This window comes from Suillus clintonianus (genome assembly GCF_016758775.1).
Source record: "Suillus clintonianus strain FC179 chromosome Unknown DEU56scaffold_47, whole genome shotgun sequence".
NCBI classification, from domain to species: Eukaryota; Fungi; Basidiomycota; class Agaricomycetes; order Boletales; family Suillaceae; genus Suillus; species Suillus clintonianus.
The window spans coordinates 51,391-67,219 of NW_024539271.1; the positions used below are offsets into that span (position 1 = coordinate 51,391).

Sequence of the window (15,829 nt, forward strand, 5' to 3'; positions counted from 1 at the left end):
ATGGAACCTACAGTAAACAGGCCCGCACCCGCCATCCCATACTTCACCCCTGCGCAGGTCCCTGCTGCAGGCACAGCATTCGACCCCCAGCCTGATGGAACACCTATACCAAAATTGTTCCAGCCCATCAAGATTAGAGGAACAACATTCCACAACCGCATCTTCGTGAGTCGTCATATTGATCGTCAACGTGATGATGAGCTCTCCTGACGTCGCATCCCAATTTCATGCAGTTAGCTCCACTGTGTCAATATTCTGCAGACGACGGTCATCTCACGTCCTGGCACATGGCGCACCGTAAGTTTATGAATCTCGACCATTATAAGAGTACTCACGGTATTCAGTGGGCGGCATCTTTACGCGGGGTCCTGGTCTTTCTATAATTGAAGCCACCGCGGTCCTCCCAGAGGGTCGCATATCTCCTGAAGATGCAGGACTCTGGAAAGACAGCCAAATCGAGCCCCTCCGCAAGATAGTTGAGTTTGCCCATTCGCAAAACCAAAAAATTAGCATTCAGCTTGCCCACGCCGGCCGGAAAGCGTCTACCGTTTCGTCGTGGTTACATGTTGGTCTTGCAGCAACTGAGAGCACAGGTGGATGGCCAGACAATGTGTGGGGGCCTTCCACGGTTCCTTTCGCTGACGACTTCCCGGTACCTAAGGAGCTATCGAAGGCGCAGATCAAAGCGGTCGTTGTCGCATTTGTGGATGCTGCGAGGAGAGCATTGAAAGCTGGCATTGACGTCATTGAAATTCACAACGCACACGGTTATCTGCTGTTCTCTTTCTTGAGCCCTATCAGCAACAGGCGCACAGACGAATATGGCGGAAGCTTCGAGAATCGCATTCGTTTAACTCTCGAGGTCGTGGATGCTGTCCGTGAAGTCATCCCTGAAGACATGCCACTCTTCCTGAGGTATTTTCGAGTCTATAAGATGTTCTTGCTTGACCCTGATGCCTTCGTAGGGTTTCTGCGACTGAATGGCTCGAAGAAGTGTTCCCCAACGAACCATCCTGGCGTGTCGAAGATACCGTCAAACTTGCTGCCATTCTGGTCGATCATGGCGTTGACTTCCTCGATGTCTCCAGCGGTGCTAGCCACACAAAAGCCATCATCAAAGTCGGCCCAGCATACCAAGCGCCGTTTGCGCAGGCAGTCAAAGAAGCTGTTGGGGATAAGCTTGTTGTCGGTGCTGTTGGCGCAATCACCGATGGCAAGATCGCCCAAGAGGTCCTCGACAAAGGTCAAGCCGATGTCGTTCTGGTTGGGCGGCTGTTCCAAAAGAACCCCGGGACTGTTTGGTCGTGAGTGTATATTCCTCGCGAGATAAGTTGATGCCTGATCTTACGATTTATTGGCAGATTTGCGTCAGACCTTGGCGTCGCGATCAAGGTTGCCAACCAGATCGGGTTGGGCTTCGGATGTGTGGGCAGCACTCCCAAGAAGATTGACTGGTGATTGTAACAAGTCAAAGTTGTATTAAATTATCCATGAAGCGAACAAGAATGCCGCGTATACACCCACTCGCAATTCAGGACATACGAAATCACAGGTATGTATTCAAGCGAGGCCCATGTTCCATCGAAGTGACGCCAAAGCAAGGCTGACGAAAAATTCCGCCGATATTCTGGACTCATCTGATCAGGAATTTGCTATCGATATTATAACTATCAGGAAGGAATAAGTGTCTTGACTCTTGAGTCCTATAAGGTCTGCTACTTAAGGGGGTCAAGGACAATCGTTCCTTCCTGCGGGCGGGTGTGAGAAATTTTACATCGGTGACTCAGTGCACGTGACACCCACGCCAACAGCGTTTCATGAAACAGGTGGCTGGCTGTGGCAAGCCAACGTGTTGCCTTTATGCCACAGCAAGATTAATCTCCACATGTCAAGCTGCCTGGCCACTGAAGTACTGACATCCTGAGCTGTCGGTATTTCTAATGGAGATCCTGTGATTTACAAATACGGGTGGAGCCTCTCGACCATTCGAGGGTCCAAGTTGATTGCCTCAGGCTGAAGCAATGCCGGAATCAGATCACAGGAACACGTCTATGGTCACTGAAGCGCTGACCAGTGGGCTCGGAGCGCTGAGACCATTTGAAGCAATTCAAGTATGTTTCTCGCAATTTGTATGACCTTCCACAACGTTCCAGACCTCCGATTTGACCGTCACAAATCTCTGACCCGGCGGTCCAACTCGAAGTGGCCCACTGTAGTCGCCACTGCCGCTTCACGCCACGACAACCTCACAATAACCATCTGCCGAGGGGCCCATGCATGTGCAGGTCCGCAGGATACTCCTGTGTGTGTATATAAGACCCCATTTAAGCCAGGACATGATCAACATCATCCCCCGCATCTTCAACTACCAAGTCTTCTCTAGTAACCCACCTCCTTCACCACATCAGTGATGTCGTCATCTTCCGGACTCTACATCCCCGTGCACCTACGGGCATCTTCAACAGGGTTACCCAGCTCATCGGCGACTTCGTTGCCTCATGATGGTCGTGAGTATCACCCCTAGCTTTTGTCTCTTGAGTTGCAAATACTTAATGTTTATCGCGTCATACAGTGCCTATCTACACGCCTGCAGACTTGCTACTGCTCGAATCATCCCCTCTGTCAAAGTTATCCCATGAGGAATTGATCGCCTTGCGAGCTGTGGCACCAGAGATCGTGCAGAGCCACAGGCAGCACAAATCACACGAATGGCGCACGAGACGCCCTCAGTTTCCCTCGCGGTCTTATCCAAACTCTTCTGAATCAGAGGGAGAGGAACAGAGTTGGAGGAAGTAATACATAGGAACACATATACCCGTCCGAGTCGACCAACTTCATCGCTCGTGATCAAATCAAGGATACCCCAGGATTAATGATAATCCATCACACCCTTCAAGTTAATACTCATTTGAATGAATGAACACACGAACTGCATGCTTCCTTCACCTTGGTATCAGTCAGTCCACAGCGTGCAGATTCATCCATTGTCATCACTTTGACAATACCTTGATTGATTAATGCTAACTCACTCTTTCTTTTCATGTGCGCTGCGCAGTTAACGATAGGTCCGAGTATTAGTAGTTAATAAAGGTCTCAAGTTAGCATCATCCTTAGGTGTGAGCCCATATGTCCAATGCCCAAAGAGTCCTACGGTAGTGTGTATTTAACAAAGACTTTCATGACACTGCAGAAATAGTTTAACGTTACCTCAAGCTTACATTGGCAAGGATGTGAGCTTTGAGGAGTTTCGTACAAAACGGTGTCTGGTAACCTTGCTCCGTAGTAGGACGGAAGCACTACTGGCAGAACGCATCATCAATGGCTATCACTGAGACGCCTTTTGCATAAATGTATCATTCAGGTTGTCCTACTAGGGACTCATCAAGATACCAGGGTATATAGCATGACTCACGACGACAAAACTAGGGAACTGTATATAAAGTGAAATGTTTCCATCCGCGTTGACTTCGACGCGGACGACCATCCTTGACTTTCTACCCAGACACTGTTCGCAAGCGACGCTTTCTTTCCAACTCTCGATCTTTGGTGAAAAAGTTTACCGCACGGGCATACCCCTCCTTGAACGTCTCGTCGACGTTGTAAATCGGGTTCGCAACCAAGGTGCCATAATCGTCTTCTTCGTCTCCACTATCCCCCTCTCCATCTTCGCCAGCAAAGTGGAAAATTGGTGAGGGAGCTTCCAGGGTGAACGGTTCCAGGAGTTCTTTTGGCGGCGAAACATCATCATCTGCAGATCCGGAAGGAGTTGTCGACGGTGAAAGCGGCGCTGTCTGCCGGAGGGCTTGGTCGCGCTGTACAAGACCAATGAGTAGCTCCCAGCGAGCGTACCAGCCCAGCTCCCAGGCGCGAATAGCCTCCCATGTAAACGCAGGAGAACTTGCGGGAGTTTCAGGCGGTAGACATCCTTGATGGGACCCGTTGTCAAGCGCTTTTTTCTCGAGAAATGGTTCATCATCAGCAACAAGGGTTACATCCTCGTCACCGCATGTCGTTGAACCAGTCGACGACTCCAAACTTCCTGAGGACGCAGAACCTTTCATTTGTTCGGAAATAGGGACAGCCCTTTGATGCATGTCGAACACATAGAGCGTCTTGTGAATAGTCCACAGCGGAAACCTGAAGAAACACCGGTCGACATTGGCAGAGTACGGATCTCGGAGCGCGGAGATATCGCCCACACGAGGGTAAATCGGCGCATTCAGGTCCTGGGAAAAGTCTTTTGATGGATACCGCTCATAGTCACGCTCCAAGCCAGATGGAGGCACGTGGATGTGCGATGGAGGCCCAGAGACATCCGAGTTATGAGTGTCTGCGGGCGTCATGCCAGTGTACGCGTTTCCGAGGTCTTGTGCGCATATATCGTGGTCTGCCCGCCGTTTCACTTCTTCGGCCTGCCATTCCAACCATTCGTCATGGCGTGCTGTCCAGAAAGACTTTTGATGCAACAAAGCACTCCGTGAAAATCCGCGGTGAGGGTAGTTCAGACGCTGCGTGTGTATACGTGATACAAGAGTCGGACCTTGCACCTTTGGTGCTTGTGGAAGCGTAGCATGGCGCACAGGCTCCGGTGAAAAAGGCTCCACGGTGACTGTCTGAAGTGGAGGTGGGGATGTGACGCATGGGGGCTCGTCTTTGAGGCCTGTCTGGGAATCGGTGCCGTGGTCAATCGTGTGGAGGTGAATGATTGGTAGATAGATGAGAGGCGCATCGTCATCATCCTCCGTGAACTTCGCGCGTGCTGGGCTGCCACGGAAGAGGCCACGTGCCCACTTGACCCTTGAAATCGGTAGTTCTGCATCTGCGTCGTCTGATTCAGAGTAACCCAGAGCGCCGCCTTCTTCATGAAAGAAATCAAGTCTGCTAGGAGAGCGTGGTGGAGAGATCAAAATGTCTGGCTCTTCAGAAGATAGGGAAATATCTGCGTATGGTTCGTGTATGGCGTCCGCTAGAGAATCCGGGGCTTCACGCACGCCAGTGAAATGCGGCATTACCAGTAATTAGGATACGAGAATAGCAATAGACTTGCAAGGATGGCGGAGAATAGCAGATGTGACAATAGCCTTCGGTTGCGCGATGTTAGCAGTTAGGAAGGAGGGTGCGATGTCATTCACAGTAACGCGTCGCGCTGTGTGTAAACAAACATACACAGAGGACGTGATGTGGTCACGTGAATTGATGTCTGTGGATGATTCGGTCACATGACCGGCGCGTTCTGGATCCATGGTAAATCATTCATTCTGCTTTCAATACTTACTGTGCCTTACGTTCGCCCTAATCATATTGATCTTGTTTCAATCCTTGCAGAGGATGGGTTCGCGTACGGATAATCACTTGGATTCCGAGAGCACAAGGTACATAACGACCAATAGTTTGACAACTTGGATGACATCAACTCTTTTCCGATCACCAGGACTTTCCAATTTCTGCTTGCCTTCGTCGTGGAATCCATCACGATTCACCACTGACTGCACCAGAATGTTGGCGCCCCGAGATGTTGGTCACAATAATCAGTTCAGCCATGTCTTGCTCTATCTGCGCCTTGCAGGACACCATGCACTGTACTTAAATGTCTTGTTCTGCCCAAGATCATCTCATATGAGATAGGTCAACTAAGCTGGGGCCCAAAGTGTGAGAAACGGAATGATAGTCAAGAGCACGTGTACTAATCAGGTCGGTCATATAGACACACTCGGGACATCCACATCTTTCTCTTTCTCCACTTCCTTCATTTTCTCGTCCTGGCCTTCATGAACCTTCTCATCGTCCACCTTCAGCCCCACTTTCCCACTGCGTACCAAGCTAACTTTCACCTTCCTCATCTTGTCCCAACGCTCGGAGGAGGGCGCCGCATAACCAGCGAGGCATGAGACCAAGCCCGGTTTCTCTCCTTCGCCAAAATCAGGCGCAGGAATGACTTGGCTAATCGCCTGCGTTTCAACGCTGTGCACTTCGATTGTGCCGTTTGGCAGGAGTGTTGTTAGGTAGGGATAATCGAGGCCTAGGCAGATTCATTCGTAGCAATTAGTCTTTATAACTTCGGAGACGCAAACCACAAACTGATGAATGAAATGAGCGTGACTTATATGCCACTGAGAAAGCCAACAAGTGGTGGAGAATCAGAAAAACCGAAGCAGCAAGGTGAAAGAAGTCCACGTAAGAGATGTCACTTACACACAGACACTGGATGCGCTGGCCACTCAAGCGTCCCGCGCACGGGATCACCCTCACCCGTAATGAACAGGCCAAGTGTACTCCCGCCCGTCCAGCTCAGTAAAAGGAACTCAGATGGAGATATGACCAGGATATGTGGTTTGATCGCACTTTTTAACCGAGAGTGCACGGTCAGGGCCAGTGAGAGTCAGTAAGGAAACAACAGGTTATGTACTAATCCGCTTACCCCGATGTGCCCTCGGCCTGTGTCACCGGAAGCAGCTCAAACATATGCGCGGTCGCAAGATCGATTACACTGTACATGTCTGCAGTTGCAATGCACAGGTGGTGCCCTGAACGCTGAGCACGGAGAGCTCCTGATCGGAAGGGGATTTCCTACGGAAGAATATTTGGACATCAGCTGAGCAAGAACAGATGGGAGTATAAAAAGAATACTGGAAGCAACTAACCCTCGTATACGTCAACTTCTCATCACCCAAGGTATACATTGCGATAGTACTACGCTTTATCACGCAGAGGTCAACGGGATCATTTTTCCCTCGCTCAGCAGGAAAATTTGTTGATGTAGAAGTGGCTCTGGTGGTAAGGGATGTCGCGGCAGGGCGCTGAAGGTGATTATGGTCGACCGCGAGAGCCTCAACATTGCGGATGGGTTTAATGTTCGGGACAAGATCAAGTGAAGGGAGGGTGTATATGTGGAATTGGCGATCTGTGGATGTACATTAGTGTATGCTCGGCGATTGAATATGCAGATGAGTCAAGGGAAAGTATGGTGTAGTGCAAACAGCATCAATTTTCACAACACAGTAAGCTGCACACCCTAAATCAAGCACTCACAAATATGAGGATCACGCACCACATAATATTAGCGCCCTCGCAATGCAAGGTACGAGGATAAGCTCGTCGATCTGCTTGCCCGAAGGGTGGCTCTGTTGCGAGAGCAGAGCGTAAGCGTCTAGCTGGGCTAGGTTAGCGTAGTGTTGCAGACTTTAATAGGGAAAGAGGAGAGGAAAAGGAGATAAGCCGAAGGCAAAGTGAAAGTGGTATATAGAAAAATGATCACATGAGAAGGATGTTGCAGACGTTGGTACTGACCTTGGTGGGATCCGCGTCTGGATGGAGGGCATAACGTAGGAGCTCACCATTCGAGCAGCCAACGTATATCTCGGACCCTGCACTCGGCGTTAGCACTGGTTCTTGAATCTTGATTAATGATTGGGAGACCAAGGAGGAAAATGGTCGTCTGTGGTGGTTCACGCACCAAAGGCCTGCGCACAAGTGACAGTCCCTGCAGTAATGCTAGGGATGAGCGGTTGGAGGAGGTACGGCGGCACTTCAAGTGGATTGGCCATGTCGATGTAGGCTAGTCAAATGCTAATGACGATGAACGATGAACCAAGTTGATTGGCTAAAGCCTGACCACACTACTCTTTATAATCACACACCTTTGATCAGTCACAGACCACAATATTGGCGCCGTCATTGTCCGCGATGTCTTTGTTTGTTCGAACCGAGTCTCAAGTTATCAGACGGTGGATCAAGCTGAGAAGGAAATGAAGTCCAAAGCAGAGTTGTTTAGAATAGAATGCATCAGCTTTTCGAAGTGATTGAGATTTCAGAGTAAGCTTCGTATGAGACAGCTAGACCGCGTATATGCAAGACTAGGTAGCATGAGTTGGATATCATGTGCGTCCAAGATAGTAATATATAGTCTGCCCATTAAATATTGAATGACAACCAACCATAAGTAACATGGAAAGCTATGCGGGTGCAAGGTGCAGACAATCAAGTTCTCGTGCATGGGCTGAAACAGAGCGCACCGCCGCCGAAATCCATCTGGGTAGATCCTTGATCGATCTGATCCACCTCGCTGCCGTAAGAACGCTTTCAGACACGTGCACACATTCTGCGCTTAGAGTTGAATCTCCCAAGGTGTGACATGACCACCCAATAAGCACCAACACGATGAGTGCCGCCACGCTGATAGGGACTGAGGGTACCGCACTCGAGTGATGAAAACACTCAGTAAAGAATGCGAGAACGAAAAAGATCATACTAGCTATAGTGAGTAAGTGGAATTTGAAGAGGGTGGTCGAACGTACCCCCACATAAGCAATGCGTACGGCAAGCTGTATATGATTGCAAGTGTCTCGAGGCCGTGCTTTGGGTGCATTAAGTGCTGCAGGTGTGCTTGCTGAATGGATTCGTTATTGAAGACGGCAACTGAAGTGACTCGCTCGGAAGACGCACCGCGTTATCAACCATGTCTGGACCTTGCGTGTAGCTTTGTCGAGCAAGGTTCACGCCAAGCAGCATACTCCCAAAGCTTGATATCACAGACACGTAGCTCGCAACTTGCGACAAGGAATGTCCGCCACCATTATCTACGCTCTGGATCGCCAAAAACCCAACATTGACATTCAAGAGCACTGTCGCCTGATTATCGGTGTGTCAGAATGATCCGCATTGACAAGAGGGAAGCTTACCAGCAGATTGAAGTCCTGCATCTCGGCGTTCAGCTTCTGAACAAAGGTGCGCCAGTCGAGGTGATTGACGATGGAGTCGACGTAGAGTTTGTGAAGAGAGCGGACGTGCTCATAAGGGGCATTGAAGAGCAAGAGTGCAAGACATCTCATCATCGTGGAACGTTCCTCGTAGGTGTCTCCGTGTACAGTCTGGTCTCGAGAGAGCCGCGCGCCTCGTTGCCCATGATAATTGAGGTATTGGCAGTGTTCTTGTGAAGGAGATTGGAAAACATGCTCAACGAGAATCAGGTTCACGCACTAAAATGGTTCATCATCCTCGCTAAGGATTACACAGTCGTGAGCGCCAATCTACTGCGCACGAAATATGACTACTCACCGATGAAACATTTGTCATGTGCCGACTGGATGCAATCGTTCTCCACTTGACATACAATGAGTTCCATAATCTCGGGAGTCGGTGTGACCTACCATCCACATCCTTGATTAGGTCCAAAGTGTTCTTCAGGACATCCATGCTGAAAGCGCAGACCGCCGACACCTCCGAAGTCATGCAATCTGAAATGTACAATGAAACTTTCGTCCGATGATACAACGGTAAAGAGCTTACCGCTTATCGCAAAACGGATGATTTGCTGCAATTGCTGACGGACCTGAGAGTGGAGAGCAGTTGCGTGCGGAAACAGGTCGATGTGCTTCCTACTTGCGTGAGCAGTCACCATGCCTCGACTGATGTAATCAGCACAATACATTATGGCAGTGAAGTACACGTTTGAATGTACTCACAAGCTGCTGTGGTGCGTACCAGTATTGAGCCTCCAGCTCGATTTCTGCATGTGTTCATCAGACACGGTAGAGCGCGAGTTTACAACAACTGACGCTGATGAGAAAGTTCAGTGACCCCACCGCATTCCCGCAAGATGACGGTGGCATCGAAGTCCTGCAACCAGAACAGGCACTTGTTCTTGTGGTGCACGAAGTAGTACCCTCCCACAATAGTTCCTCTCACATCCTTAAGTTCCAATACGAGGTCCACGTCCACCGGGAAAGAAGGATAATGATAAGCATGACTATAGGCGAGCTTTGCAAGGTTTTCAATCAGCCCAGGAACTCCATGATGAGCGAGATCCGCCTGAGTTACAACGCGAATTTTCCTTGAACACTCGTCAATGACGGCCTCGCTTTCATAACAGTAGTAGAGGCAGCCTTCAGGATGAATGAAAACTTCCCATCCAAGAGGAAGTGGTCTCCTAAAACATGCGCATGAGATACTACAGCGGCAATGTGAAAATGTGTTACTCGATAGGATCCGTCGTCATAAATGGGATATTGAAATCCTTGGTGTTTCTCGGGCTGCATTTCAGTGGTCAGACATGGTCTACTATCTCCAACACCGACTTACATGATATTCTTTTTGTCATATCTCTCTTGTTGAACTCCTTCAGCAGATATGGGACAGAGTTTAAGATGTAGATCGGAAGACATTATGACATTGCTAACGTGGGATCCGTTAACCGGGACAGGTTCACTTGGCTGGTAGACAGTTGGAAGATGCAAGGACACATGCATTGCAAGATTGAAAAGAATCTCGGGGAGTCGTTATGCCTAAAGGCGCCGGCAGGTCTGGGTATAAACCACTGCCCCTCAGGCCTCAGCGCTTGGCATCGTTATCTTCGTGGTGCCCATGCTGTGTATCTCAAGCTTCGAAATCTATGTTTTGGCAATCTAATCTCACGTTTGGTGGCAGTCTTGATACATAGCGGCAGTGCTTGCCAGTGGTATAAGCGCCAAAATTGCGGCAGAATTGGTACGTTCAAGATTATGCCGCTGCAACCGGAAGTTCGAAGTAAGTAATAGAGAGTACAGGGTCGTACAGCCTCGGAGAGCAAATGGATGCCAATAACGAAATTATACGAGAGTTTCTTCCGAAGTTCCATGTGTACAGATCTTGGCCGGCCGGTGCATACTTATGGCTATTAGCGAGATACACCAAACAACAAAGAACTGCTGCCGAGTGTCGGGTCGCAGCCCTTGAAGTATTACAGTAGGTACCAATAATTTCCCAATTCCAACCAAATCATGGCTTGATCTTTGATAGACTTGAGGCCTGAGGGACTTGCACAGCCTATCAGACTTTTAGGGCATGTTGCTGCGAGGACACGTTTCCCAATCATTACGCAGGCGGAGACGGTAAGTACGGCCGATATAGAGACTGTCAGAGACTGAGTGGAGGGCCGCGTGGGCTGTGACGGGCCTGGCCTTCTGCGAGCTAGATCTTGCCAAGTCACCGCCCAACTGAATGTCAGCCTATCGTCCCGTCCCAGGACGACCCTATGGAAAAATATCGACTGCGCATGTGTACCTCGCGACTCGAGCCTCACAATATGACGGCACAAGAAGAGTACTTGCTGTGATACGAACAAGGGCTGCATAGATCCACAATTAATGATGCGGAATCAATTTGTTAACTGATTTTGGACCTCATGATCAGGTTCGCTTGTCCAGCCACAGTTTGTCAGTCTCAGATATAAAACCGCTCGCGGTAGCCATTGTTGCATTTCCATACAGCGCTGGATCTCGGTCGTGTTCTACCCACAGTAAGCACCAATCCTTGACTTCATGTATCATGCACTCACGAGAGCATTCATTGCAGCACGTTGTGGTCCTGCATATAGAGCAGGATGATACCGATTGACAAGCTTGTGCTGATATTTTGCCCGATCATGGTACAACTTTTCGTCATCAGCGAGGTATACTCTTTCAAGATTCTGGATGTATATCGACACACGACCACTCACAGCCATCTTGGATTGGCTGCAACTGCCCGTCTACGGACCGCGTCGTTCATGATGTGGATGGCAATCTGCATTAGCCTGTCTCTCCGTGTAATAGATAGTCTAGTACTCGAACGTACGTCATTTTCCTATGCCTAATCATTCCGTCATGCTCATGCGGCCGCGCAGTCGTCGAATCATATTATACTACAGTTCATGGAAGGCTCTGTAGATGGCTTTTTTCAGGAACTCGATGGTTGTTCTGCGTTACGGATGAGGCGGTTGACATTCAGTTGTTGTCTCAAGTTCCATGTCTGGGGGTGTTTATGCCCATGATGAGTTGGACAAGAGACATCCAGGCAGTCCCTTTTTCCCCACCAATTTTCACAAGGTTCCTCAACTGGCAAAAGATGTCGGGCCTCTCACCAGGTCCCTCTCAGTGCCGAACTCCGTGCTGCGTGGACGACTCGCAACGTCACAGTCCAGCCACGAGTCGGCCAGGAGGGTGGTCGTTAAAGACCGCGCCGCGCCCCGAGCCGATACAATGTGAAATAGTAGTGAGAGTGTGTCACATTCAATCACGCCTGCTTGCCGTTTTTGACGTCCTTTTCACAGAATAACCCCATCGATCTGAGAGTGGAGAGTTATCAAATTGAATACCGCCTAAACCGCAGACACCGCCGACCCGCACACAAGCTAGAAAGATGTCAATCACCATATGTTGCAGCAAAACGCCGCCGCCGCATGTCCTCTCCGTACGTCCACAACCTTGCGGACGCCCGACTCGTCCAATAAAGGGCAGTACAGCGGAAAAACCAACAGGGCAGAACTTTTCATAGTCTATCGCATAAGTTTCATTTCTCTATCTATTTGTCTCTTTTCGTCTGGACTCTGAAGACAGCTCATAGATGCGTCTGTGAATAGTATACACTTAGTCCGAAGGGCGGGCGCGACAGATTCCCATTTACGGTTTTTACCTGCCAAGTGTAAATTTCGTCAAATAATCTAACTTAATGATATCTTCGTAAAGAGGATGTCGCTCTGCGAAGCTCAGTATCTAGATCGATGTCGCTACTAATAACACTGTACATATGAGAAAATCACAAATACAATTGTTTAAGCATACCATTTGCAGGGGTGCACCCCTTGCAGGTTCCTCAGCAGCCTTTGGCCAAGAGAATGTTGTACAACGCTGCGGCTGGATTCGGAGATGTCCATATGCATGCTGTATTCAAGCTTCAAGTTCCAACTTCTGGTCACTAATCCAGGAGATGATGTAACTCCTACCGATCTGATCCGACCATTTCAAAATCTGGTAAGTACTGTTCGCCGCAGCTCGCTCACAGAAGATTCCAACGGACTTCCTGGTCGTGATGGCAGCTGGTGCCAGCGGTAGCTGCCAATCGAAATTCACCCTGCAAGAAGGCAGTACAGTGAAATTATATTCGCTATCGAGGTCCGACGATGTAAGTACCGACGAGAATGCTTACTAGTAGGTGACTGTCGGCCAATGTGTGCTGTAATCCACTTTGATTACACCGAAGGATTGTCGAGCGGAAGTGCCATAAGGCGCCGAAGCCCAAAAGTACCGGACAGTATATGGTGATGATGGTGATCAAGTAAGAAACGAAACGAAACGAAATGAAGCTGACAAACTGACCGAATTAACGGCTTCAAAGGATTCAGAATAGCCTCACCGGCCCAGTGAAGAGTCGGAACGGATTGATGTACAACTATTCAAGTCCACGGCGGGGCACCGCAGTGGCCGCACACAAAGTTTGCAACAACCTTTGGCCAGGAGAAATTTGTACAACGACTCGGATGCCTCGCAGGACAGATCTCCAGAAACTCTTCGTGATCAGAATGTCGGGTTCAATGTAATCAGTCGAACCACTGAGGCTTCTGTCGCTCACCGCTCAGCTGCATTCTGAGGCGCCGCACTCAAGCTTCAAATTCCAAAATCAGAATAAATCAGAATCAGAATCAGAATCAAGTCTGGATGCAAAAGTGCTTGAACGGCAAATTTGACGAGGCCGCTGCAATCGCCTCACAGAAGATTCTAATGGACGTCCATTGGCATTATACTCAGGCCTCAAAGATGACCCAATTTCCAAAGAGAAGGTTCGGAAGAGTAACAGGGGATTGTCACTCGCACAGCAGTGCACAGCTCCACACGTACGGTAACTTACTGTTACTGAGATTCCAGATATTGATCTGGGTTTAGTATCTGCACAGCTAGCTGCAGCAGGTGTTATAAGCTGGGGGACACTGTTGCGTCTCCACACTGCCGAATTTTCGTTGTCTTCTAGGTAAGGATCAAAAACTTGACTTCATAATAGTGTGCTCAATATATTCATTGCAGCACACTGCGGGCCTGCAGTTTATGGAGCAGGGTTTATGGAGCAGGATGACTGAACTGTTTCATCGACCAGCTGGTCTTCCATTCTCATTCACGACTATTGATTTGCATAATCATCTCAGATGCCATCATGGTGTGCCGATGGCTATTGGGGATAGTTGTAGCCCAGCTCTGCGATGGCAAGGCAACCCGTATGCCCTACGTTAGTCCTTTGTGCTATGCTTGCAATCATTCCGTCAGGCTCAGGTTACTCCACAGGGTTCGATTTAACACCTAAACATATTACAACAATTCCAACCTGTCGATCCCGGCCGATGAGCTGTGGTTGGCAAGAGGTTTCCGACCTCTCGCCAAATTCTGATTCTACTCGGGATGACTTGCAATTTTGTCGTCCAGCTCCGAGTCAGCAAGGCAACTTGAAGACCACGCGCCTCAAGTCGACGGAGCATAGCGTCAAGGGTAGGTCACATTTGATCGCGCGTGTCCCGTTTTTGACGTTCTTTTTTCAGTCACAAACGATGTCTCTGTACGTCGTGGGCTCGTGGCGGTGAAGTGTCACCGAACCATTGATTTTTACCAACTGCATTACCAACGCGATCAATACCTACCTGAACACAAGCTAGAAGCATGCCGAATAACACTGCATATCACAGGAAAGATCACCCGCCGTGGCGTGTGCTCTCCGTCCATCCGCCCCCTTGCGGACGCCCGGTCCGTCAAATAAAGGGCAGTACGACGGAAAGACCAACGGGACAGAACTTTTCTTAGATGTCCCGTAGGCGTTTTCTCCCTCTTTCATTTTCTTGGTATTTCTTGATCTCCCTTTATATGTAAATTACGAACTTTGAGCAGAGTTAACGTTAAACCGTGTGCCGATAGTATTTATACCCTGTAGGTTTCGTAGATGACTATCGCTCTGCATTGCTTAGAACATAGATGTTATTACCTATGACGCACAAATATCACCATTAAACCCTCTATGTAAATGGCGGTGCATTCTAGTGAGCTTGTCAACGGCCAGCCGAACTGTAGGGGTTCCAGATGCTACCCGAGCGTACAAGACTTTGACTGCTCTGGCGACATAATTCGCGTTGAGCCGTCCGTGGATATGATCAGCTCCTCGAATGCGAGGGAGTCTGCTTTCATAGCTTTAGGGCTGGAAACGGAGGGAAAATCAAGAGAGATAAGACTTCATTGATGTGCGGCTGAAGAAGGGAAGTTCGTAGCTCGTTCCAATGATTAATGTTGTGACAAACGAGTGCCAACGAGAGCGGACGTTCTCCATGATGATCACTTGTGCCATGAGTCACAGCAGAAGGTTGCTTGCTGCTAGTCTTTGGTCTAGTCTTTGGTCACAGGTAGTCTGCATCTAAAACTGAGCACGCTTACAGCAACCTCACTCCATCGTCAACGTATTCTGGTCTATAACATGGGGGCCAGCTATGATGGCAGGCGGCAAGTACTTGTCTTCTAGCGGGAGACAGTAAGCGAAAAAGTGGCCCATCTGGGCTTCTGTTCGACGAGCTGCAACTTGAAGCGAAGGTTGTGCACAATCGTCACGGTGCTCTGCGACTGAAAGTGTCACGCTAGTACTATTTACGTAACTCTCAGCTTTTGCTCTCAGGCTGTATCCAACCGAAAGCTTGTTGAATTTCTATTTCTCTAATTGGCTGCATGTAGCGTTAAGAGGCTATACTTTCTATGTGCTGCTCCTTCACTCTTGTTGATACTCTTTCCAATTGTCAACATTAACTCTCATCCAAACAACTTTTCCGCTGACTTTGCGATTGAGTCACACAATAATTCTTTTCAGAACACCAGAGAACGGTTATATTCATTCGTCTAGCTATGCATGGTTTGTTTAGGGGAGACTACATCCATCCACTGTCCAACAAGATAGTGTTGTATCTGGAGCTGCAAGTCAAACCACTCGGTTAGTAAGGTCTAATTTTTACAGGTTGATCAGGATTCTTCGTCGTTGCTCCAATTCTCCTTGGACATGCATGAAGACGGAGCACTGA

At 49.0% G+C, this 15,829-nt stretch overlaps 7 protein-coding genes across 7 annotated transcripts; 4 read left to right on the top strand and 3 right to left on the bottom strand.

Annotated features, from left to right (window-relative positions):
* DEU56DRAFT_871905 (uncharacterized protein) lies at window positions 1-1,458 on the top strand (the record flags this gene model as incomplete). The annotated part of the gene is made up of 5 exons (XM_041355742.1): window positions 1-165; window positions 234-297; window positions 345-915; window positions 966-1,304; window positions 1,362-1,458. 5 exons carry the CDS (start codon window positions 1-3, stop codon window positions 1,456-1,458), a joined length of 1,236 nt encoding a protein of 411 aa, XP_041207251.1.
* A 952-nt stretch (window positions 1,459-2,410) lies between these two features.
* On the top strand, window positions 2,411-2,796 carry DEU56DRAFT_810315 (uncharacterized protein; the record flags this gene model as incomplete). Its single annotated transcript, XM_041353508.1, has 2 exons — window positions 2,411-2,507; window positions 2,573-2,796. The coding sequence occupies 2 exons, from the start codon at window positions 2,411-2,413 to the stop codon at window positions 2,794-2,796; spliced, it is 321 nt and encodes a 106-aa protein (XP_041207252.1).
* Window positions 2,797-3,349: 553 nt separating this feature from the next.
* On the bottom strand, window positions 3,350-5,126 carry DEU56DRAFT_810316 (uncharacterized protein). Its single transcript, XM_041353509.1, has one exon. It carries the CDS (start codon window positions 5,007-5,009, stop codon window positions 3,495-3,497), a length of 1,515 nt encoding a protein of 504 aa, XP_041207253.1. The 5' UTR covers window positions 5,010-5,126; the 3' UTR covers window positions 3,350-3,494.
* Window positions 5,127-5,250: 124 nt separating this feature from the next.
* Window positions 5,251-7,607, bottom strand: DEU56DRAFT_810324 (uncharacterized protein). Its single transcript, XM_041353510.1, has 8 exons — window positions 7,454-7,607; window positions 7,288-7,364; window positions 7,049-7,151; window positions 6,642-6,901; window positions 6,419-6,567; window positions 6,193-6,341; window positions 5,433-6,019; window positions 5,251-5,373 (listed from the first exon to the last, which is right to left on the bottom strand). The coding sequence occupies exons 1-7, from the start codon at window positions 7,542-7,544 to the stop codon at window positions 5,697-5,699; spliced, it is 1,152 nt and encodes a 383-aa protein (XP_041207254.1). The 5' UTR covers window positions 7,545-7,607; the 3' UTR covers window positions 5,251-5,373; window positions 5,433-5,696.
* Window positions 7,608-7,783: 176 nt separating this feature from the next.
* Window positions 7,784-10,649, bottom strand: DEU56DRAFT_810328 (uncharacterized protein). The gene is made up of 12 exons (XM_041353511.1): window positions 10,078-10,649; window positions 9,975-10,028; window positions 9,555-9,925; window positions 9,481-9,505; window positions 9,286-9,374; window positions 9,147-9,233; window positions 9,055-9,099; window positions 8,977-8,997; window positions 8,679-8,926; window positions 8,443-8,628; window positions 8,295-8,386; window positions 7,784-8,247 (listed from the first exon to the last, which is right to left on the bottom strand). Exons 1-12 carry the CDS (start codon window positions 10,242-10,244, stop codon window positions 7,953-7,955), a joined length of 1,680 nt encoding a protein of 559 aa, XP_041207255.1. The 5' UTR covers window positions 10,245-10,649; the 3' UTR covers window positions 7,784-7,952.
* Window positions 10,650-11,204: 555 nt separating this feature from the next.
* On the top strand, window positions 11,205-12,392 carry DEU56DRAFT_414796 (uncharacterized protein). The gene is made up of 4 exons (XM_041346114.1): window positions 11,205-11,272; window positions 11,329-11,585; window positions 11,639-12,012; window positions 12,065-12,392. Exons 2-4 carry the CDS (start codon window positions 11,357-11,359, stop codon window positions 12,242-12,244), a joined length of 783 nt encoding a protein of 260 aa, XP_041207256.1. The 5' UTR covers window positions 11,205-11,272; window positions 11,329-11,356; the 3' UTR covers window positions 12,245-12,392.
* Window positions 12,393-13,811: 1,419 nt separating this feature from the next.
* Window positions 13,812-14,393, top strand: DEU56DRAFT_414793 (uncharacterized protein). The gene has a single exon (XM_041346113.1). It carries the CDS (start codon window positions 13,985-13,987, stop codon window positions 14,357-14,359), a length of 375 nt encoding a protein of 124 aa, XP_041207257.1. The 5' UTR covers window positions 13,812-13,984; the 3' UTR covers window positions 14,360-14,393.
* The last annotated feature ends 1,436 nt before the right edge of the window (window positions 14,394-15,829 follow it).